The sequence below is a fragment of the Crocodylus porosus genome, unplaced genomic scaffold (assembly GCF_001723895.1).
Source record: "Crocodylus porosus isolate Cpor-Errol unplaced genomic scaffold, CroPor_comp1, whole genome shotgun sequence".
Lineage (NCBI taxonomy): Eukaryota > Metazoa > Chordata > Crocodylia > Crocodylidae > Crocodylus > Crocodylus porosus.
Genome location: NW_017728918.1, coordinates 26,766,516 through 26,789,297, shown reverse-complemented (window position 1 = coordinate 26,789,297; position 22,782 = coordinate 26,766,516). Strand labels below are relative to the sequence as shown.

At 41.4% G+C, this 22,782-nt stretch overlaps 1 protein-coding gene across 2 annotated transcripts in view; it reads left to right on the top strand.

Moving 5' to 3' along the window:
- The window catches only part of CPSF3 (cleavage and polyadenylation specific factor 3), a 57,617-nt gene extending 35,853 nt beyond the window's left edge, over nucleotides 1-21,764 (top strand). For both annotated transcript variants that reach the window (XM_019537419.1, XM_019537420.1), the window contains 12 exons: nucleotides 707-857; nucleotides 3,713-3,888; nucleotides 4,686-4,844; nucleotides 6,028-6,174; nucleotides 7,077-7,229; nucleotides 11,742-11,850; nucleotides 13,962-14,060; nucleotides 15,760-15,854; nucleotides 17,231-17,318; nucleotides 18,891-18,960; nucleotides 20,240-20,336; nucleotides 21,561-21,764. In XM_019537419.1, coding sequence (XP_019392964.1) covers nucleotides 707-857; nucleotides 3,713-3,888; nucleotides 4,686-4,844; nucleotides 6,028-6,174; nucleotides 7,077-7,229; nucleotides 11,742-11,850; nucleotides 13,962-14,060; nucleotides 15,760-15,854; nucleotides 17,231-17,318; nucleotides 18,891-18,960; nucleotides 20,240-20,336; nucleotides 21,561-21,662 — 1,446 coding nt within the window. In that variant the 3' untranslated portion in view covers nucleotides 21,663-21,764. The remainder of the gene's footprint in view (nucleotides 1-706; nucleotides 858-3,712; nucleotides 3,889-4,685; nucleotides 4,845-6,027; nucleotides 6,175-7,076; nucleotides 7,230-11,741; nucleotides 11,851-13,961; nucleotides 14,061-15,759; nucleotides 15,855-17,230; nucleotides 17,319-18,890; nucleotides 18,961-20,239; nucleotides 20,337-21,560) is intronic.
- Nucleotides 21,765-22,782: the final 1,018 nt, after the last annotated feature.

Genomic DNA, 22,782 nt, shown 5'->3' with positions numbered 1-22,782 from the left:
TGAGGGGCAAGGGCTTTGGGTGGGAGGCAAGGGGCAGCAGGGGTACGGGGGCAAGGGCTTTGGGTGGAGGGCAAGGGGAAGCAGGGCTTGGGGGCAAGAGCCATGAGCAGGGCTGGGGGGCAGGAGCTTTGGGTGGGGGGCAAGGGGCACAAGCAGGGCATCCTGCCATGTACCCTCTACCCTCATTTTGTTTTTCTGGCATGCCAGCACTCTGGCACCTTCCAGGGTAGGCATTGCGGGGGGTTTTGGCACTCCAGCCAAAAAAGGTTGCCTATCCCTGCTATAACCGATGCTTTGGTGCTGGACTTGCCTTACCAATTTTGAGTCTCTTGTGGTTTTGTCTGTTAGAGTCAAGAGTGTCTCTGTTTGCTAAATGTTTTGGGGTGAGTGTTTCCTTTTGGTTTGAAAATCAGCATTTAAAATCGAACCAATGAATGGGATTGTCAAAAAGCTCATCACTTTTCTTTGCTGCCTCCAAGGCCAGTCTTTTCCAACAGCAGCTTCTAGGTTTGTTTTTCCAATTTTGCAGTATTATGTAAGATTCATATATATGACCCTAGAATAGAAATATTCAGCTGCAAGTAAGAATTTTGGTTTGATAGGATAACATGAACATATGCTGTCAGTATTTTGATAATTTTAGAGGAGCAGAGTGTAACAGAGTTTGGGCCACTAATTATAGCTCTACATGTACTTTACCACCTAGGAATCCACCTATGGTACCCATATTCATGAAAAACGTGAAGAACGAGAGGCAAGATTCTGTAACACCGTCCATGATATTGTAAATAGGGGTGGCAGAGGTCTTATTCCCGTCTTTGCCTTGGGTCGAGCTCAAGAACTCCTTTTGATCTTAGGTATGTATCTTCACATCTCTAACATTTTAGTGTGCAAAGTAACATGGACACTTACAACACTCTAGTGTGGTCACTATTTTAAAACAAATCCCTAAGCACCTTCACAGTATGCCAATAGCTTTTAAAAAAGCACTGAAAGTTGGTTTGTTCAAGTTAATTACTGCAGAAGGGAAAAAAAGGAGCACATGCATGTATAGTAGAGCTGTCCAACTGGTGGCCCATGGGGTTAAATTGCAGCCCTCTGGCTTCTACTCAGCTGCCACTCGCTCCATTGCTCCAGCTGCAGCAGCAGCTGGGTGGGCTCCAGTCTCCCCTTCTTCCAACTGTCCCTTTTTCCTCCCTGCCTGGCTTGCCCCATAGTGCAGCCTGGGGTGCATGAGTGGCATGATGCATTGAGGGGAGCTTGCATCCAGGAAGGTAATAGTGAGTCAGGGCATGCAGGCACCTGGTGTTACAGGGACCAACAGTAAAGAGGGGACAGTATGCAGTGCAGCAGGTAGGTCCCTGAGTGCATGATGCAGCAGGGAAGCCTGCATACAGTGGTGGGGAAGGGGCACCTAATGTAAGAAGAAGGTTTCAGAAGTTGTTTCCTGGTATGTTTGACAAGAAAAAAAAACCTTTTTTTGTTCTGAGTGGGTGGTTTGCACTTTTGACATTTCAATCTTGTCTCCTTGCAAGGATTCTGTTAAAGAGTGGAAGTGTGAAATTACTAAAGACCAAAACTTAAGTAGTGGAAAATAACACTTTTTAGATGAACTGTAATTAATCTGAAAACCAAGTCAAGTATTTCAACACTTCTCTATGGTCATCTTCTTGCCCTTACTTTGCACTCTGAATGATTTCTGATGATTTTTTCTCTGTCATGCAAACCTTTTTTTGACCAGTAATTCTGAAAACGAGTGCTTGCTTTTGAGTTGCCGAGTCTTCAATGTGAACTACTTTTAGAGCACTAGCAGTTCATCACAATTGCCATTTTAATTCTGCTCAGCTCATAATTGAATGTGCTTGTTTCAAGAGTCATGATTTGTTTAAGTATTGATTGGAAGTTCCCAGCTATATCTTGGGTGTAAATTTGTTACAGGATGCATTTTTCTGCATTCTGCAATGCCATTATTTAATATTTTGTTATAGTTTAGAAGTGTGTTACAGAGAAACTATAATATTTCACAATCTGCTATAGCCTTCAAAGTAATTCTTTGTTCTCCATTTTCTATACCTATTAGAATATTTGTGGAAAAAAATGAAAATGCATCCATTCATTTTAACACACAATGTAGATAAATTGCATATTTAGACATCTGTATCCACAGACCTTGAGTGGTTTTCATGCTTTAATTTAGGCACACAATTATTTTTGTACTCTGAAGTTGCTTCCAAGAAATGAGCAACTACACAGTATTGAGGCTAATATAATTGTGCAGTCTTATTGTAACTCCTGTCCTACCATCTGTTGCTGTTAACTTTACTTACTGCTTTTTTTATCTAATGTCTTGACTGTAAGATCTCTATTGCAGGGTTTTTGTCTGAATTGTTCTATGGGGCCTTGTCTCTAAATAGATGATGTATTGCTGTAACCCGGGGGTGTCAGGCTCACCTTTTGTCCTGGCTGGATCCAACTACAGGGTTCCTCAGTAGGTCAGATTCATGGGGACAGCCACAGCCATCATGGCAATGACAACTTCTATGGCAAGCCAGGCAACTGCTTGCCATGGCAGTCACGGTGCAAACGGCCACAGAGCAAGTGAAGGCTGTGTTGACACAGCCTTCACTTGCCCCCTGCCACCTGAGGTCCGTATCCACCAGGCTCCCAGATTCTGCAACAAGCCCTACCCACCACTAGCCCCAACCCCAAGTGCCCTGGCTCATCAGTAGCCCAGCAGGCCAGAGGGAGCAGTTCCACAGGCTGGATCTGGTCCATGGGCTATATGCTTGACACCTGTCTAACTATACTGGTATGTTTACTGACCCTAGTGTGGTTGCAGTTTTATGACATTATAAAAGTACTTTCCTCTGGTATAGCTATTCCCATTTGAGAAGGGGTATAGATTATATTGGCATAACTATCCACACGTTCATTCTGAGTCACTGTTGCTGACTTTCGTGTTGGGGGATCATTATTTGTTTGGGGTTTTTACTTCTGTAAAAGTTCTAGTCATTTGCATCTTTTCAAACGCATTACTGCAGTGGTGGTACACATGAGGCTGACCAAAATTGGGTTGGGACAACAGTGCTAATTGGATGATAATGAATGGTCTGCAATATACAAAGGGTCAAACTAGATGCTCTGTTGGCCTCTTCTGGCCTTACCCTCCATGAATCTGATAAACTGGGCTTAGTGTCAGGGGTGATATTATGAAGTTTCACTAACAAATATCAAATAACAGATTGTGTTCTTCCTGTAGACTACATAATTAGTATTTGAAAAAGATGTTTTAGCATATTGCCAGCAGTTTTCTAAACCCTCTTATTGCTACTATGAAGTGAATTGAATCCAAGATAAAAGCATGCATTATTTGTAGATTGTGTCTGAAAACTGTTGAGAGTTTGGTTTGACTGCTGATCTGCCAAGACCTTCCTTTTGACAAAGATTTGTTTTATTTTCATTCATTCCAGCTTTTCTTTCCTTTCCTTCAATAGCCAAAGTTAAGAGATATGTCTAATCTAATTGTTCATTTCGACTTCCTGTGTCTAAAAGGGATAAAAATGTTTGGGAATCTGACTTTGTTTAAAAACAAGCTTCCTTCCCCTTCTCTGCCCCTCCCTCCCAACCCCCCCAACAAACAAACAAAGAAACCCATTTATGAAAAGTACATGTCCTTAATGCTACATTTATACCTTGTGTTATGTGTCTTTAGATGAATACTGGCAAAATCACCCTGAACTCCATGACATACCCATATACTATGCCTCCTCTTTGGCAAAGAAATGCATGGCAGTGTATCAGACATACGTAAATGCCATGAATGACAAAATTCGTAAGCAGATCAACATCAACAATCCATTTGTTTTCAAGCACATTAGTAATCTGAAGGTGAGTGTTATTTAAGGTTGAAAAAATGTATTTGCATGAAATGGGGCCATTTTCTTTGTTCATTGGTTTATGACTGAGTCATTCTCTAAAATTCTTCCTTCTCTTAATGAGATTTTTGTTGTGTGCTCTTGGAACTTCTTTCCATAACGTTGGATGGATTAGGATATCTAGTCTGTGCTGCTTTATGCTAGAAGAAACATTAAGGCTTCCTAGGGTTTCCCATCTAAACTCTTGAGTTTCATTCACCCCACATTGCCTGACGTCCCATAAGTCACTATCGCTTCTTTCATTTTTTTAACTGGATAAAAAGGGTATTAATATATTTCAAGCTGAAGGGATCTCTTCTTAACTTAGAAGAGGTATTTTGACTGAAAATCCACGGAGGATTTAAGTCTAATTTCTGGAGCAAACATAAAAATCATACTCATCCTTAAGTCATTTTTCAATTGGTATTTCAATATGTGTATACCTATGTGTTAGAAATGTGTGTGTGAGTGAGGGAGAGAAGGGCACTAACACTACTTCTAAAATTTTCATATATTTTTAAAACTTTGATGTCTCAGAAATTGGATGCATCTTTAGGTATTATTTCCAGATATTTCATGCGGTGCAGCAGTTCCGTCTCTTCTGTCACAAATCCAGGAACAAACAGCATGTCCTTGGACAGTGGAAAGGATTGTGGCCAGGAAGGTCCCTTCTGTAGGGTGGTGTCTAGGGCTGTTGCAGAAGGTGCAGGCCAGGCCTATTTACTTTTGTCAAACTATGGTAACTGTTGTTCTTCCTGTTTTGTCTCCTAGAGTATGGACCACTTTGATGACATTGGTCCAAGTGTTGTCATGGCTTCCCCGGGTATGATGCAGAGTGGCTTATCCAGAGAATTGTTTGAGAGCTGGTGTACTGATAAGAGAAATGGAGTAATTATTGCAGGTTACTGTGTGGAAGGAACACTCGCTAAGGTGAGTTGCTACTGTTAATCTTCCATGGTATTTTTAATATACAGTAGTTGGCATGTATTATCCAACCAGGGTGCTGGATTATTTATTTGGGTTCGTTAACAAACCAGGGTCTTGTCATATACATATCATGCATCTAAAGCAAGTTCAACTTCCAAAACCAGCATATGCCTGTGATGATTCCTGTGACAGACTTATAAATTAGTCTCTTCTAAATTTAATTCAAGAAAAGATTTATAAATTATCAGTTGGCTAGCCCCAGGGAAGGATGTTTGGTATATTTCTAGGGATAGAAATTCCATAACTTCCCTAAGTAGCCTGTTCAAATGTTTGATCACCCTTGTGGTCAAAAAGTTCTTCCTAATCTCCATCCCAAACTTCCTCTGCTGCAGGAAAAGTCCATCTCCATCCTTTCTGTAATTGCCCTTAGGGTATTTTAGATGGTGTTCAAATTCCCCTGTAGTCTTCTCTTTTCCAAAATAAACAACCTTACCCTTTCCTCATAAGTTATGCTTCCCAGACTTCTAATCATTTTTGTTGCTCTCTGCTGGACTCTTTCCAAGCTGTCCATATCCTTCTTGAAGTGTGAAGCCCAAAACTGGGCATGGTATTCCAGGTGAGGCTTCATCCCTGCTGAATAAAGCGAAGAATCACTTCTCTTGTTTTGCAATTGACACTTCCGTTAAAGCACGCCAGGATGCTGTTGGCTTTCTTTGCAATAAGAACACACTGTTGGTTCATATTCATCTTATGCTCCACTGTGACTCTCAGTCCTCCTTTGCAGTACTGCAGCCTAGCCACTTATTCACTAGTCTGTATTTGTGCATGCAGTTATTCCATCCCAAGTGTAGGACTTTGCCCTTGTCCATGCTGAACTTCATCTGATTGACTGCAGACCACTTTTCCCATGTCTTCAGGTCATTCTGGATCTTAACCATACCCTTCAGATTGTCTACAACTCCAACCAATTTGATATTATGTGGCTGAGGGCAAATTGTGTCAGTGTGTTGTGCAAGGGAAAGGGTGCGAGTATGTGTTTCAGTTATTCTTAATGACTGACCCCAGGTGTATGTGTGTAGTAACTTTTGCAAGCTGCAGATAATTATTTCTCTGTTTTTAAAGTGAAAATGTGGATATGTTGTATTTATAGGAAGCTTTTAAAGTACTTCATTTTCTCCTGTGACAGCACATCATGTCTGAACCCGAAGAGATCACAACTATGTCAGGGCAGAAGCTCCCACTGAAGATGTCTGTAGACTACATTTCCTTCTCTGCTCACACAGATTATCAACAAACCAGCGAGTTCATCCGAGCACTAAAACCTCCACATGTGGTTAGTACACAGGGTATTTATTTCTTAGGAAAGTTGGATTTGTCATGCTAGATCAGACTCAACGAATCAGTGTTCTGGAACTGAGCATCTGGTAGTGGTCCCTGTCTTTTTTTTTTCCCCCACTTCCACCCCCCAAAAAAAGATTAAATGCTCTTCAGTTTACTCGTCTGGCAGAGTAAAATGCAGGCTGATTTGCAGCACTACCACGGATGTGGGGTGCACTGGAGCATTTTTTTTAAAGTGCTCTATATACCTTATTAAGCACTTTTCCATGCAATTATATGAGTAAGATAAATTACTGAACAAGTCAAGTAGCATATGGTCATGTTGATAAAGAGTCATAGACTATGCAGGGCTCCAGATACTTTGGAATAGCAAAGTGGGAACAAAGTCCTTTGGTGAAAACCTGTTTGAAGGTTGTTGCAAGTGAACAGGACAGTATGAAAGAAGGAATGGAATGGACAACAGGGACAAAGGGAACATTCAAGGGAAGAGCATGAACAAAGTATTAGAAAGCAGGAGATGCGTAGGGATGAAATTATGGTGTGCTTTGAAAATAAGGAGTAGAATCTGAAGTGCCAGAGGAGGCAGCTAAGAAGGAAGCACTGATATATAATACTAAAAACAATGGAGAAGCCTGTAACAGCAGAAAAAAAGGAATATAAATTTGCCAGAGATATTTGTAAAGTTGTGCATGAAGCTTCAACTTAATACCTGTGTGCAGTTCAAGAATGTGTATATATACATATATCGGAGCAAAAAAATAGATGTTTCCTGTGTTGCTGCCCATTAAATTATATATCTTAAACATGATGCATGGGAAGTAAAATGGCAGCCTACTCACCTTACCACATTTTGAAAGTAGAAGCCATGTTACGTGCAGCTATTTCTATTTCCTCTAGATTTTAGTACACGGTGAGCAGAACGAAATGGCCAGATTAAAAGCGGCATTGATACGAGAGTATGAGGATAATGATGAAGTTCACATAGAAGTTCACAATCCTAGGAACACTGAGGCTGTGACATTAAACTTCAGAGGAGAAAAACTTGCCAAGGTATAAAAATTAGCATTTTCTTAACACTTATATTTTTCTCTAAGAATTTCTGCCTTTATCCGTTGTGAGTTATGTGCTTCTCAGGTAGTTCAGCATACTATGGAAATGCTGTTTCTGCCAAGATCTATGCCAATACAGATACGTCTGCCAGTGTTTTCAGTCTCTTGACATTATTCCTTTTGGAACATATTTCATGGCAGCAGTCCTACATAAACTCTTAACTAAAAATAGTATGCCAATCAGCAGTGTCAGAGAAATTTATAAAAGAATAACAGATTCCACTTCTCATGTAGGGAGCCATTAGTAAATCCCCCTTCTTGACAAAAAGATACATACAGGAAAAATATAATATTTTGGCTGGATTAAATAAGCTTGCCATCTTCATTCAGTCGGTTGCTGTGTCCTCAAAAGTCTCCATTTCTGAGTAATTCAGAATGTTGAAATGGGTTAAAATGGAATTGTCTAGAAGAAGGTATTTTGTACATGATGGCTAATCTGTTTTATTTTGGAATACAATAATAAACCTACAAAAGAAAGTCAAAGCTAGAGCTTTACCACTTTAAAGATCAAGAATGTTCTTGCAGAATGTATTTTTAACAGTTAATCTCCAGTCTGCTAGGCTTCCTTTTGCAGAACGATGAGGTTTGAACTGCTATAGTAACACTTTGATATAATATTAAATATTAAAATAAAATCTAGGAATGTTGGACTAAGGAGGAACAGCTGTGAGCCTTGATGCATATTGAAGAAACATACACATTAGTCAACATTTTTTTAAATCCCAAAATGTTCAGGGGACTTTTAAGAAAAACTGCTTTGGTTGTTTGTCCCAAATTATTATATAACCAGCATTATCTCTCATGTTATTTGATGAGTTGAGCTTAAAGCTTTTAAAAATGAAATAAAAAGGTTTGAAGGAAAAGTCTTGAAAAATGAGGAATGGGGTAGTCATTATGGATCTGATCTTAGAGTTGTTAACATGAATGGCACTTCGGTGGGTCTCAGTTCCCAGTTGTCTACTATTGGCCTGCTTTATCCAATTCTTCTAGATCTTCAGACCTAAATCACAGTGTAGTGCATCATTTACAGGCACACTTCCGTTATTTGTATGCATTCTCTGCTGGAGATATTCCCCAAAACAGTGGAAGAAGCCCTCTAGAGAAGTATTATCTCCTTCGCTGAGATTTTCAGGAAGAAGCCAGTAGGCATCTGTTTGGAATGGTTTAGGAATAGTCCACCTTGCATCTGTATTATGGGGCTTTACCAGATGACATTGAAAAACAAATACTGAGAACACTTAAGTAACTACCATGAAAAGAGTGCATGCATGAAGAAGTAAGATATTTTTGCTCTCTTGATCTTATGGACATTACCTTAGCCAGAAGGTTCTCAGCAAAGACTGCTCGCATATCCTTTATTTTGTATTTTTAGATGATTATCTGGTATGGTCTATCTAACTGACTTGGAAAAATTAAGGGTCACTAAGTGATGGAACTAATGCACCCCCCCCCCCACAAAAAAAACCCCCAAACCCCAAAATTGGATCATATTGACTATCTTTAACATTTTGTGGACCTTGAAGCCATATAGGTAACCCCTAAAGCAGAAAAAGTGTGAAATGCTCAGTATAAAGCCCAGATACTTGGGGTGGGGAGTGGAAATAAGTTTCTCCACTCATGTCATCAGTATGCTCTAAAGCAACATACCCCTTCCCTTCCCTGGACAGGTCATCCAGGGAGGAAGTGAAAATCTTTGGCCAGTGTGGCCTTACTAATGAATGACTCATCTGCCAACTGATAAAAGATTCCATGTGCATCAGAAACGCTTACTAGACCACTGCTGCCTGGTTTCAGATTATACATAACAATAAATATGTGAAACAACCTCAAAGAATCTGAACTTCAGCTTCATTTCTTGTGTTCACCCTTGTTTAAATAAAGTAGCACCTTCATGTTCTAAGTGTTATTAGTCAAGTATTGTGTGTTTGGGAATGGCATATTTTAATAATTTTGTAAAAGTAAACACCAGCCTGTTCCTCAGATTGGTCAGGCAGTTTTTTGGGTCTAAAAAGCAGAGGGTTTTACTTCTTTCTATTTTTTTTCTTCAAGAGAAGTAATTGTGTGAGATTTAACCATCACCACTGCATGAAGTCCATGGAAAGCTTCTGTGTTACTAGGGTGGAAGGATGAAAACAAACTGATACCGTGTAATTGAGGATTTGCCATGAGCACTCAGGCTGATGATAGATGTGAAACAAAACAAACAAACAATGCCCCCGGGCCCTCCCCCCACAAAAAAACAAAAACCCCAAAACACACTTTACCAAAAGAAGCCATGCATTAGTTTGACCCAACTCTGCCATGTCTGTATAGATCGGGTACTTCAGTGGGGCTTTTAGGCACTCTTATCTGAATATTGATTCAATCAGCTTTCGATAAAAGTGCCAAAAAAGCCCCACTAAAATACTCGATACAGACATTTGGCAAGCCGGGTCCAACTAATGCAGCGCCTCTTCTGGGCATGCTTTGGGCTCGGCACGGGGGTGAGCCAAGTTTTAAAATAAAGCTCTGTTTTGATTTTTTTTTTTTGCCATCTGGAAGCAGCCTCAAATTGCTTAATTTTCTTAAATTGACATGGGACATGACTTTCTTTCTTGAGTGGCTTCTTTTAACAGGGGTCTCAGACTCAAATTTATGGCCAAGGTCCTGGGGATACTTAACTTACAGATGCATACCATATTTGCTTGTAAAGCATTTTGCTTTCCTTAAAATGTAGGCTTCTAAAATTGGAGTGTGTCTTAGTTGGGGAATCTGATTTCTATGCTGGCCTGGAAGCATGGAGGCACTGGAGTGACTGCTGGGGGCTGGCTCCCTTTCCGGCCCACATGCAGGAGGGTTGAGGGTAGAGGAGAGTCTTCTGCTCAGCCAAAAACTAGAGGCTTAATCCTGTCACAGCTGCTGCCAATTTAGCAACATCTGTGGCAGAGTTTGACCTCTAGCTCCCATTGAGCTGCCAGGGAAGTGGTGTAATGCTGAAAAATAGGCTCTGCCCCAGCCCCTGCAGTCAGCATTTGGCCATGATGGAGGGGAGGGAGGGGGAACCTTGTTTTCTTCATTCTACGTTCCCAAAACAAGGTGTGCGTGTCTTATTTAATATGTAAGAAAATGCATTATGTCCTTTGCCAGCTGTATCAGTGAACTGCAATAGTTAGAACATGGATTGGAAATATGGATTAAAAGGAAGTTGTCTCCAAGTATTCTCCCATGACAAGTCTAAATGATTCCTTTTAATATCAGTATTATTGTATTACTTAGAGGATTTAAAAATTTGAGCCTATTGGCTCAGTCATAATTGTGATTTTAATTTGGTCATTAACTAGCATAGATACATTGTAATATAACAAAAGCCTTAGTAAGTCTGTCTGTAACGCTTTATTTGCACTCTGATTGGTTGTCTTGGTAGCCAATCACAATGCTGACTGAAGTAACCAGAGTGCTCCAAGAGCGTTCCAGACAGGAGGCGGCGGTGGCAGTGCAGCAGAGCACCGCCTTGATGGCAGGGATGGAGAACACCGTGCCCCACTCCCTGGAGGCGACGGAGCAGGGGGGCAAGATCAGCAGCCCTGGCCTCCCCTGCCCCCCTCCCTGGCCCTGCTCCCTGGTGGCACAGGGTGCTGCCAGGAATGGTGAAGCAAGCCTCCCTCCCCCTCCCCCTTGCTTCTGGGAGGCAGCAGTGCGGGGTGGTGAGTGGCAGTGCTCCGTCCCTGCCCATGTCCCCTCATTCCTGATGGGCATTTAGCTTAACAAGATGTTTGCCTAAGTCTCTCTTTGTTTCTCCTTTTCAATAAAACCCATAAAAGCAAGCAGGACTCAAATTGCAACAGAGATCAAAAACCATGAAAGCATAAGTAACTTCATTTAAGAAAGAAGACAAAATTAATTGGGTAAATCTGCTATCTTTTATTAGACCAACACAAATAGTTGGAAAAATTATTTGCAATCTTTTGGGTACAAATACATCACTAAGAAGCATTACTCATAAGAAGGCACTTTGATCTGCTTAATTTACCAAATACCCTCACACAGGACCAAAAACAGTGTTTTGGAACAAAATGTTTCCATGCTTTTATTTGTAGTACTCACGATGTTGCCATCTGACGGAAGATACTAGTCTGCAGCTATGATGATTCATTAGAATTAGTAGCCTCTGAGCGTTTCTAAAATTCTCTGTTCAATAGAATACAAACATGTTTATAATAGCTATTGATTCTAAGGTGCCAAAAATGTAACATCTTTCCTCTGTTGGCTAAACCTTTCTGTTGAGCTGCACTTTGGAAAAATGCTTGCTGCCAAGGTTTACTCTTGCTTTACTGGGATATTCTGAGGTAGTGTCATCTTCTGATTTTTTTTAATATGGATTCTGCATTTCATCTTTAGCTAGCCCTTGTCCATTAGAATTTCAGATTTCCTTGTAACAATTTTGATGTTTTTTGTTTGTTTTTCTTTTCAATAGGTAATGGGGTCTTTGGCAGATAAGAAACCAGAGCAAGGACAGCGAATTTCAGGGATCCTAGTTAAAAGAAATTTCAATTATCACATCCTTTCACCTTGTGACCTCTCCAGTAAGTAAAGACAGCATATTGCAGTATGATCAATAACTAATTGAATTTTGTGTTTAAAAGCAAAGGCTATCATGAATAAGATTATAAACCAGTTTTCATGAGTTAAGCTGCTAGCATGTCAAAGCTTTCTGCCATCATTATACTTTGTTTCCAGCAGTGGTGGTAACGTTAAAATCTGAATAAGTTAGCATTGAATAAGTCAGGCAGGGTAGCATTGCACATTAAAGACCTAACTTATTCAGAAAGGTGAAAACTTTCATAGGCTACAGCCTACTTTGTCGGGTGTCACCATACCCTGCCTTCTGCCTGAATTCAGACTAACACAGCTAATTATTGCTCTCTTGCAGCGATTCACAACCAGGGTGTCATGGCACACTGCGTGTTTTGACATCTTTTTGAGGGTGCTACAGGGTGTCACACCATACTAGCGTGGTTAAGTGTCCAAACATGATTCACAAGATTAATCCAGAGAGTTTAAAGAAGAATCCTGTGATGGGGCCATCTCGGGGCTGGGTCGCAGTGTCAGCGTACCCACCTGTCTCTGGGCTAACCACCCACCTTCCTCACCTGCCACTCCTTGATGGTAATAATTGTGAGAAATGTCACTAAGGCAGGAGGCTGCCTATTGCTCGCTCTGGTGACAAGGGCATTATACACAGCTCTGACCTTCCCTTATCATGTCCTTTTCCTCACAGATGACAACCTAAGTTGATGAATAGCTCCGGCCTAAAGCCAGGCGAAATTCTAGCCCTTGTAGGGCCTCTAACATGCAACACATAAAATCTGCCCTCCACAGAGTGTCTTTCACACTACCCTCTCACAGGGCCTCTTGTATTCTGCCTGCTGTCATCAGGCCTTTCACATACTGTCCGCTTCCCGGACCCCTCTCAACATGCCTTACTCCATGCGGCACTTTGGGTCCCCCTTGGTCCTACTCTACGTGGCACTTCAGGCTTCACTACTCGCTCTCCAGCCGGGGAGCACACTGCACTTCAAGCTGTCCTCTTGCAGACCTTAACTCTATGTAACCCACAGTCTTATGCTGTACTCTGAGCTGAACTCAGCCACTGGCCCCTCTCATGCACAGCACTTTGGGCTGCTGTTTTGCACCCTACTGTACTCACCCTCCGGTTACTTCTGCCACCTCAGGTGTCTCTAGTTTGTGCTTGGCCTCATGCCTGTCCCTACCTCAGGGTAACCCACCAGGATTTGGGGACTGGGATTTCAAGGTGCCCCTACCTGCCTTTCAGCAGGGAGGTAACTGGCCTGCCATTTCTGGGGGACTGTTCTGCCATGAACAGCCCTGTCAGGCCACCCTTCCCCAGCAGGGTGCAGTTTTCAGTTATATCCAGGACCAGGAGTCTCCTGCCATCCTCCATAGCTCCTGCCCTTACCTCCAAGGTGTTCCTTGTAGCTGGTGCCATCTCTCTGGCTGCTGGCAGCAGCTCTGAGGACCTGGGTTAAAGTGAAGGCTGCTCCGCCCTGCTCCTCCAATCCCAAGGCCCTTTTGGGATCGTGTGCTAGCCTCATTAAGGCTAGCCCACACATGCCAGCTGAAGTGGCAGGCACCAAAGGTACTCTGCCACAAATCCATAGAATTAACAAACCTTCTGCTTTATTGTGGTTTGAGTTCTTTGCAACAAAAAAATTGCTCTTTTATTTTTCCATAGTAAACAAATTAGTGAAAACTAAGAGTTGGCATTTTCCAAGGGTTGCCTTGAGCATCACAAGGGGTACCTCAAGTCTAACAAAGGATGCCTTAAGTCTAAAATGGTTGAGAACAATTGCTCTATTGAATAATTTGGTGATTGACTAAATTAGAAGAAGAATGAGTTTGTCGTTAGGAAGAGAACATAGATTAGTATAATCAACAGGAGTGTGAGGAGACAATCCTACATAGTTTACATCTAAAGTGCAGCCTAAAACACTGGTCTTTGTTCTCTTCCCAGTAACAAATTCATTCTTCCTCTTGTGGGTAAAAGAGAAGGTTTTTTTCTGTTGTCCAAAGGATGTGAACCCCTGAAAGTAACAGTAGACGCCATTTCTCAGCATTGAGACTTCTTTTTGGGAATAATAATTTAAAGGGCCAACTTTTTTTTAAACTCTTTCAGATTACACTGATTTGGCAATGAGCACCGTCACACAAACACAAGCCATTCCGTATACTGGCCCTTTCAGTCTGCTTTATTACCAGCTGCAGAAACTCACAGGTGTGTTTTGAAAGATGTTTAAGATCTTTTGTTTTTCTTTAAACCGTGGTTAAGTGTGTGTCTGTCTGTGTGTTTCTTGAAGCAATCTGAATGGAAGCTTTTGCTTTACTCTTACAACTTGTGTGCCATAACACATTGTATGTTTCAAGGTTTTTGTTAGATTCTTACAGTTCCTGACGTAGCCACGGTACAGACATGAGTGGCCTTGGTGAAACTTTCCTGTGCATATAATGTAATGTAATGAGCCTGGGGAAATGCCGGATTCCTACAACCCCTACCCAGATTTATAAAGTCAGGATCCTGCACTTCTGGTTCATTGGTCAAAATCTACCTGATACTGTTTCTAATTGTTTTCAACCTGTTCCTAATAATTAAATATTTTAAGCATCTCCTAAACTGCCACTACAACTGATGCACAAATAAATAGTTTACTCCTTTGGGATCTTGGCATTTGTAGTCTTATCCCTCTCTGCTCACTTACCGTATTTACTCAAATCCAAGATGAGTTTTTTTCCCCAAGGGGGGGGAGCTCATCTTGGATTGAGATGTCAGCCTGTAGCAGGCAGTGGCTCAGCACTGGCTTTGGCCCTGGGCTTGTTTGGCAGGGTAGAGGGTAAGTGGTTGGGGAGAGAGTGGGGGAGATGAGGGGAACCTGCAGCCTGGCCCACAACCCACTGCTCCCCTGCTTCCAGCTGCCCCCTTACCTTCTGCTCCAGCTCTAGGCCCCCCAGCCCTGACCCTTCCTGGCCAGGGGTTGGGACTCCACTGCTACTGAGTACCCTGGGGCTGAACTGCAGCAGAAAGGGGGAGGGAGAACAGACACAGGGAGAGGCAGGCTGCAGGAAGGAGCAGAGGCTGGGCCAGGCTGGGGCTGTGCTGCTGGTAACTGCAGAGCTGGAGCAGAGGGTGAGGAGGGGTGTGGACAGGGAGTGGGAGGGCAGGCATGGTATGCAGGGCATGAGAGGTCATATTGTAGTGGAGAGCAGCAGTGGGGGAGACAGAGTTGGGGGCTAGGCACAGACATGGGGAGCAGGGAGGTTGAGGATAGCAAGGGAAACAGACACGGGCGTGGAGGGGCGTACATGGCAGGGGAGCAAGGGCGGAGGCCTGGCCCCTCACCCCCCACTTCTGCTTTCCTGCCATAGCAGTAGGGGAGTAATGGGGGTATGACAACTAAAATGGCCAGTATAACCTATATTAAACATTCAAAACTGAAAGGAAGCAACATCACTGGGGGAAAAAAAGATTGCATTATATAGGGCTACCTAGCTGCTTGTAGACATTTAAGAAAACAAACAAACAAAAAACATGCTTTACCAGAAGCAGCACCATGTTACTTCAGCCCAACTCTGCAGCATCTGTAAAGATTGGGTGCTTCGGCAGGACTTTTTGGTGCTTTTAACTAAAGCTAATTCAATCAGCTATTAGAATAAAGCACCAAAAAAGCCCCACTAAAGCACCCAATCTTTACAGATGTCGGGTAAGCCAGGTTGAAGTAACACTCTGCCTTTTTTAGGCATGTGTGGGACTTCACCTGGGAACCTGCTGAGTTTAAACTAAAGCACCATGTTTTGGGTTTTGCTTACATCTGCAAGCAACATCCTAAGTCTAAATTCCTCTGGGACGGGAGGGTTTTCAGTCCTTTCATCTGCTTAAATCACTGCTGGTTTCTCATGCAAATATACCTGCTCAACTTTAGGTGATGTGGAAGAAATAGAAGTCCAACAAAAGCCAGCCTTGAAGGTTTTCAAAAATATTACTGTGATCCAGGAGCCTGGTATGGTGGTACTTGAGGTAGGTGTGGAACAGAAGGAAAATATTCTATTACCTGGTTTCTACAAAATGTTATAGATGGCAGCGTCAGTACAGAGTTAAATGTAGGCTCGTTAATTAGCTTCTGCTGGGTAGGGATCTACATGCATAAGAGCACCAGTATGGTTTCCCTTGAGCTGTCATCCTGCATTGATATGTCATTTTATTTAGTGATAGTGTAAGAGTAATGTCAGAAATGATGTGAGAGGTAAAGGTTTGTTAAGGTGGTATCTTTTACTGGACTCATAGCAAAGTTGGAATAGATTTAGACAAGTTTTCAAATGCAAGACATGCAGAACCTGATGAAAAACACCTTGCATTCTTCTTGCATTTGAAAGCTTTTCAAACTTTATCCCAACTATGCAGTTGGTCCAATGAAAGGTATCACTCTAAGACATCCTTGTCTCTCACATTTTATGTACTGGGTGTCAGTTTCTTTTTATTTTGCTTTACTCTAGTCAGACAACTGAAGTGTTGGGTGATATAAGCAGAGGTTTAATGAGCAGGATTTATACTCTGGGTGAAACCTGCAGGAGGGACGTGGCAGGGGAAGGAAGGGTTCAGGGAGTGCCCAAGAGAAGGAGGGAGCCACTTGAGTTTTCCCTACACTAGGCCTGCAGCAGGGCTGGGGTGGTGTGGCGGTAGGGATTCCAAAAGCAGTGTCCATGCTGCTGCTGCTACAGCATGATTTGCCCACCCAGGCTATTGTTCCTACAACAGCAGCAGTGTCCACGCACTTGGTTTCTGTTGATGTGAAAGCAGTGCTGTGGAGCTGCTTCTGCTGCCAGGGGGCAGACTGCAGGAGGTGGGGGTCCAATTCTGGCACCTCTACAACATTGGTGCCTGGGACTGGTGCCCCAGCCACCCACCCCAAGTTACACTACTGGTTGTAAGCATTGTTGTACTAGTATTAGAGAGTCTTTAGTAACACCTTCCTTTATGGAAGGCCCTTGCCTATCTGTTTCACCAAGCGTAAAAACACTTTAAAAGTGATAATTCAGACTTAATGCCCCTTTTCAGGCTCTATGCCCTTTTCTTTATGAGAAATAGTAGTTGGAAATAATGCCAAACCCACATTTCTTTCTTAAAGATGGAGTATCTGAGTTCAGTCAGGAATGATCTCTTCAGTGCGTTCAGTGACCAAGCATGAAAAAACATGCGAGAGGAAGCCTCCTGTCCCTAAGAATGAATCATGGTGGGGAAGCGGTAGGGAATTCCTAGATGACTCCATCTTTAATACATAAAGTTCTGTTTTGCATCAAGATAATTCCCTGAGTATTATGACACTTTTAGCTTGCTTTCTTCAGTTGGTGCTGGGTATACTGCTGCTCGAGCATAATCTTTTTATTATTTTCCAGTGGGTGGCAAATCCTGCTAATGATATGTATGCAGACACTGTGACAACAGTGATCCTGGAAGTTCAGTCCAATCCCAAAATACAGAAAGGTATTTAGATTAATGTATGTATGTGTAATGTTTAACAGACCTTAACTTCTCTGATATTAACCGAAGGTGAGGAAAAATGTGACCTCTCAGCAGATTTTGAAGGTGGGGGTGTTTGCTTTTTTCTTTAATGTTTTGATGTTTTGTTGAAATGGTTAATGTTTTTTATTAGTAGTCAGATTTGGTTTTTTAATAGATTAAGTGATTTACACATAAAAAAAACCTAGCAAAATTGAAATTTCTATGTGATTTGCCATGCCATACATACATGAATATTTATTTTCCCCTCAGACTTGATAGTCATGGCAATATATACAAAGAAAACTAGTGTTAAGAGTATAATACTGTAACTGTTACTTGTATTCTGGCTGATTTATTTGTGTGTGCGCGCGCACATGCATGCTTTTTCTCTCATTTTTATGTTATTAACAGGTAAAATACTGACTTAGTTATAAAGACACCCTTAATTAACTCTATTTGATACCACATTCTCTTTGCTGTGTGGCCCTACTTCCCTGTATTTTTTTTTTTATGTGGCTGAAGAAGCTTTTACTTGTATAATTTCTGTTTATTCTCAATACCACTTTGAGGTGGACTTTTGATCCTGTTCAGTCTGGAGCCCTGGCTTACAAGAATTTTTCCCTTTCCCCATGATGCTAAATAGTTTTTGTACTTTGACGTGGAGATTCCAAAACCCTACTGCACTTGAAGTCTCTAGACCGTTCTGTTTTTCAGTTGGTTTTACAAATTAATTTTCTTAATTTCTTAGTTGATCCTTTTTAAATAAAAAAGCCTGAGTAGCAGACCTATTTTTATTTATCTTTCTACTTAATTTAAATGGGATCAATTTAGGGAATGAGGAGGGGGAGAGAGAGAGAAACTTTTGACTATTTAACACTTTATTATACACATTTTAAAAACACATGGTGAAAGTGCAAAAGTATGTGGCCCTCCCAAAGGCTGAGCATGAAATACATGTTAACAACAAAAAACACCGCATAACCAGAGTGAAACTCCCTCCCCCATACATCCCACAGAGAGATCACATAAAAGCAAAGGTAGTGCAGTAGCACTGTATATCAATGAAGCAGTACCAAAACTAAGTCTAAAATAGTATCATATTTTTGCTTTGATATCTACTTTGTGAAAATTTTCAGCTAGCGAATCCAAGGAATGTAGATGCCACACCATGTACTAACATTTTGGAGTAAAAATTCTTGTTTTGCCTTAAGTATTCGCTGCGTATTTGTAACCAAAAAAGTGTTTTAGCTTGACGCCAGAAAGTGTAGTCGCATATTAGGGGAAAAAAGAAAGTGAAACTGATTAAAATTAAGACATTCTGTTGAATTTAGTAACATAGATAAGGGCCTTTGTTCCAGTTACAGGTTTCAGCCTTTCTTTAAAATGCAGTTTTTCTCTTAGTACTTTGTTTAATCATGTGAAGATTCTGTTCATATTTATAAATTTTCATAAAGCAAGCCATGCAGACTTTTAGAAAGTATGTCTTTTAAATGAACTGTTTTTTTCCTCCTAGCAAATATCAACAAACTAATTGATGACTCTCTTATTTTTCAGCTGCCGTACATAAAATTTCTAAGCAGGTAGATATAGATGTGTATAGCAAGAGACTGGAGATTATGCTTCAGTAAGTTGGCTTGTCATATTATTCACAGTTGAACGTTATCAGTTAGAATTGCTAATAATTTGACATGCATATGCAATAACTCTGTTATGCTAAAACTTATGAAATTTATGACCTATGGGGACATACAGTTACCTGTGTATTACCATTTGCATTCACATATTTGCATCTGCACCATAATTTTAAAAAATGCTGTACAAATTGTTATCAGGTTAATTTCTGTGGATCCCTGAAGCTACGTAAAGCAAAGGGATAAAAGGTAATATATTCTGTTTGTTTAATTAAGAAACTGAACCAATGATGTGTTTTGGGGTTTTTATCCATTGGAGATGCTGAACATTGACTTCTGTGAGAGCTGTGGGAACTCAGTATCTCTGAAAATTAAGCCATAACCTATTATTTTATGTGATTTTTAACTACATTAACTTTGTATCTCTGTTTTGATTGGTGTCTTACTTATGTAAGATCTTACCTTGTGTGAACATCTGAGTAGCAGCAGACAGGAAGCCAAGCCTGCAGCCAATTCTGCATATTGTATAGGGTGTGCTGGGCCTAGGGCTACGAAGCCCAAGAGCGCAGCAAGTCTGGGGCCAGTGCATGCTGACTTCAGGACCATATGCTGAGTCTGGGAGCATGCACTTGCTCTGGAGCCACGTGCAGGTTTGACCTGGCACTCAGCCCTGGAAGTAGCCTACAGTCCCAGATCGATATGCCAGATCTGACTGGGCATAAGGCCCTGACACCATCACACTGGGTCCAACCTGGCAGGTGGTTCTGGAGCCAATATACAGGATCTGATTTCGGCATGCAAGGTCCATGACCATGTGCTAGATTGGACTTGGTGCACTGGGTCTAGCTGCAGATCAGCCTTGCACACAGGCCCAGTCCAGCACGTGGATTGGAGAGGAGCAGCAGTGGTAGTGTTTATTGCCAAGATTCCCAGAGCCACAGCAGTTAATGCTGCCACTGCTCTGCCCTTCCTTACAGGCAGGTGCCAAGAACCTGTGTAGAGCCCTGTTCTTCACACACATAACTCCCACCTTCACACCCCACCCCAAATTTCTCCAGTTGGTTGCGGGAGGAGAGGATAATACGCAACAAAATACAGTAGTAATTAAGATCAGCATTCCTCACAGGAAAATTTTGAAGTTTAATGATTTATTCAGTGACTAAAAACAGAGACACATTACACTGAGGATTTAATCTAAAAACCAAAGATAATTACTAAAAGAACTAGTCTGTCAGTCGGTTATGTTTTTATAATTATGGGCCTCTGTTTTAGGGACATGTTTGGAGAGGACTGTGTAAGTGGAAAAGAAGGCTCCATTCTAAGTGTTGCTGTAGATGGAAAGACTGCAAATATTTCATTGGAAACTCGAGTATGTATAGTTAAACTTACTGATTGTTGTTGTTTGTACTACATTGTAGGTGCACCTAGGCAAGGAGAGAAAAGAAAGTAGAGGTCAGAGACTCCTATGTAGTGTTCTCTGGAACATTGTGTACCACTTCCAAAGGAAAAATACCATATTTACCTGAGTAAATATTCTTCTCCCCCACTGCAGCTGCTTGTGTTTTCCCTGCAGCCATGCAGGGAAATTGATAATTACCAAAAAGAAATTGATAATTACCAAATGTGACTACTTAAAAAAAAAAAAAAAAGGCTTTATTAAATAATTTTAACATTATATATAGGGTTGGATCCAGATATGGGCACAGTGCATCTCATATCATTTCATGTATCATTCATGTATGATGGAACTCAGTGACTGCACTGATGGGTTTATCTGTGGGTCTCATTGCTGTAGGACAGCCATCAGTATACCTTTAACTTGCTTCTGAATTTGACTTATTTCCCTCTTGGCCAGGAAGAATGTCAGTCTTAGAAAACAGACAAGTTAGTATCATCAGGGAGAATATGATGTCTTCTAAGCTTAAAAAAAGTTTCCTAGCACTATGTCTGCTGCCACTTGTCCTATAGTAGCCTGACTCAAAGACCTACTAAAGTCAATGGATTTCTCTGTTCAGTTAAACTGCCATGTTTCAGATACCTACTGTGTGTTTCACCTTAAAAAAATATTTTAATTGTTTTAGTAAGAAGCAGTGGTTCTATTCTGAAATAAGCACTCTACCTTGTCAGTTGTCTGCAGGACCATGAGTAGGTTGCAGCTGAGTTTTTAAAAGCAGTGATGTTGATTGCATTTCAATGCTAGTCCAAGTTTATGCCTAAAATAACACTGCAGGGGTGGTCACAAATTAAATTAAATACCTTTAAATGTCACTTGATGTGGTGTGGTAGTATTTAACTTTGAATTGAATTTAGTTTACAGTCCTTTAGCTATTTTATTCAATGTTTCCAAAAACAGTGGCTAATCAAACCTAGTTTTGATATTTCTCAGCAAAACTAACATAAATCTTTTGCTGAACTCTGGTATGTGTGGACAGGCTGCTTAAAAACTGGTGAGGCTGAAATCTGTCTAACTTGCCTTTCCATTTGCCCTGCTACTGTAAGTAGTGTTTGTTGCTACTTTGACTTTTTTTTACTTACAACTTTTAAGCAGCTAAATTAAGAGGAGTGTTTTATTTTAACCTGTCTTTTCTTCCAGACGGTTGAATGTGAGCCAGGGTGTGAAGATGATGAAGCCCTTCGGGAAATGGTGGAGTTGGCTGCACAAAGACTCTATGATGCGCTTAGCCCAGTGCACTGATCTAAGTGGCTGATAAATATCTGGGACTCGTAAGACTGATCATTTTTATACTTGATTTATTTTGAATATTATTTTGAATAAATAAAACATGTCTTTAACTAACCCTATGTACTTATTTCCTGACAAAACTGCTTAGTTACTGTTAAAAATACAGGATTAGCAACCTTACAGCAAATAAATTTATATACAATATATAAATCACCTGTAAAAGTATTCAAAGTGCATATACTCTTTAACCAGGATCAAGTGACGTGCCCCAGGGGTCAGTTCTGTTCAATGTCTTTTTCAACAACCCAGAAGTTGGCATAGAGTGCACCCTCAGCAAGTTTGTAGATGACACCAAGGTGGGGGGAGTAGTAGATACGTTGGAGGGTAGGGCTAGGATTCAGAGGGACCTAGACAAATTGGAGAATTGGGCCAAAAGAAGTCTCATGAGGTTCAACAAGTGCAAAGTCTTGCACCTGAGACGAAACAGTCCCCTGCACCAGTATGGGCTGGGGGCTGACGGGGTGGGCAGCAGCTCTGCAGAAAAGGACCTAGGGGTTACAGCGGAAAATAAGTTGAATATAAGCCAGTAGTGTGCCCTTGTTTTCAAGGCTAATGGCATATTGGGCTGTGCTGGTAGAAGTGTTGCCAGCAGGTCAGGTGAAGAGATTATTTCCCTCTATTCAGCACTGGTGAGGCCACATCTGGAGTACTGCATTCAGTTTTGCGCTCCCCTACAGAAATGTGGACAAATTAGAGTCTAGCAGAGGACAACAAAAATGGTGAAGGGACTGGGGCATGACTTCTGAGGAGAGGCTGAGGGAACTGGACTTATTTAATCTACGGAAGGGGAGAGAGAAGGAATTTAATAGCAGCCTTCAACTACCTAAAGGGGGGTTACAAAGTGGATGGAGCTAAAGTGTTCTCAGTGGTGGCAGATGACAGAACGAGGAGCAACAGTCTAAAGTTGCAACAAGGGAAGTTTAGGTTAGATATTAGGAAGAATTTCCTCACTAGAAGAATAGTAAAACACTTGACCAGTTTACCCAGTTTAGAGGTGGTGGCAGTTGCAGCCTTGGAGGTTTTCAAAACCTGTAGACAAAGCTTTGGCTGGGATCATCCAGCTGGAGATGGT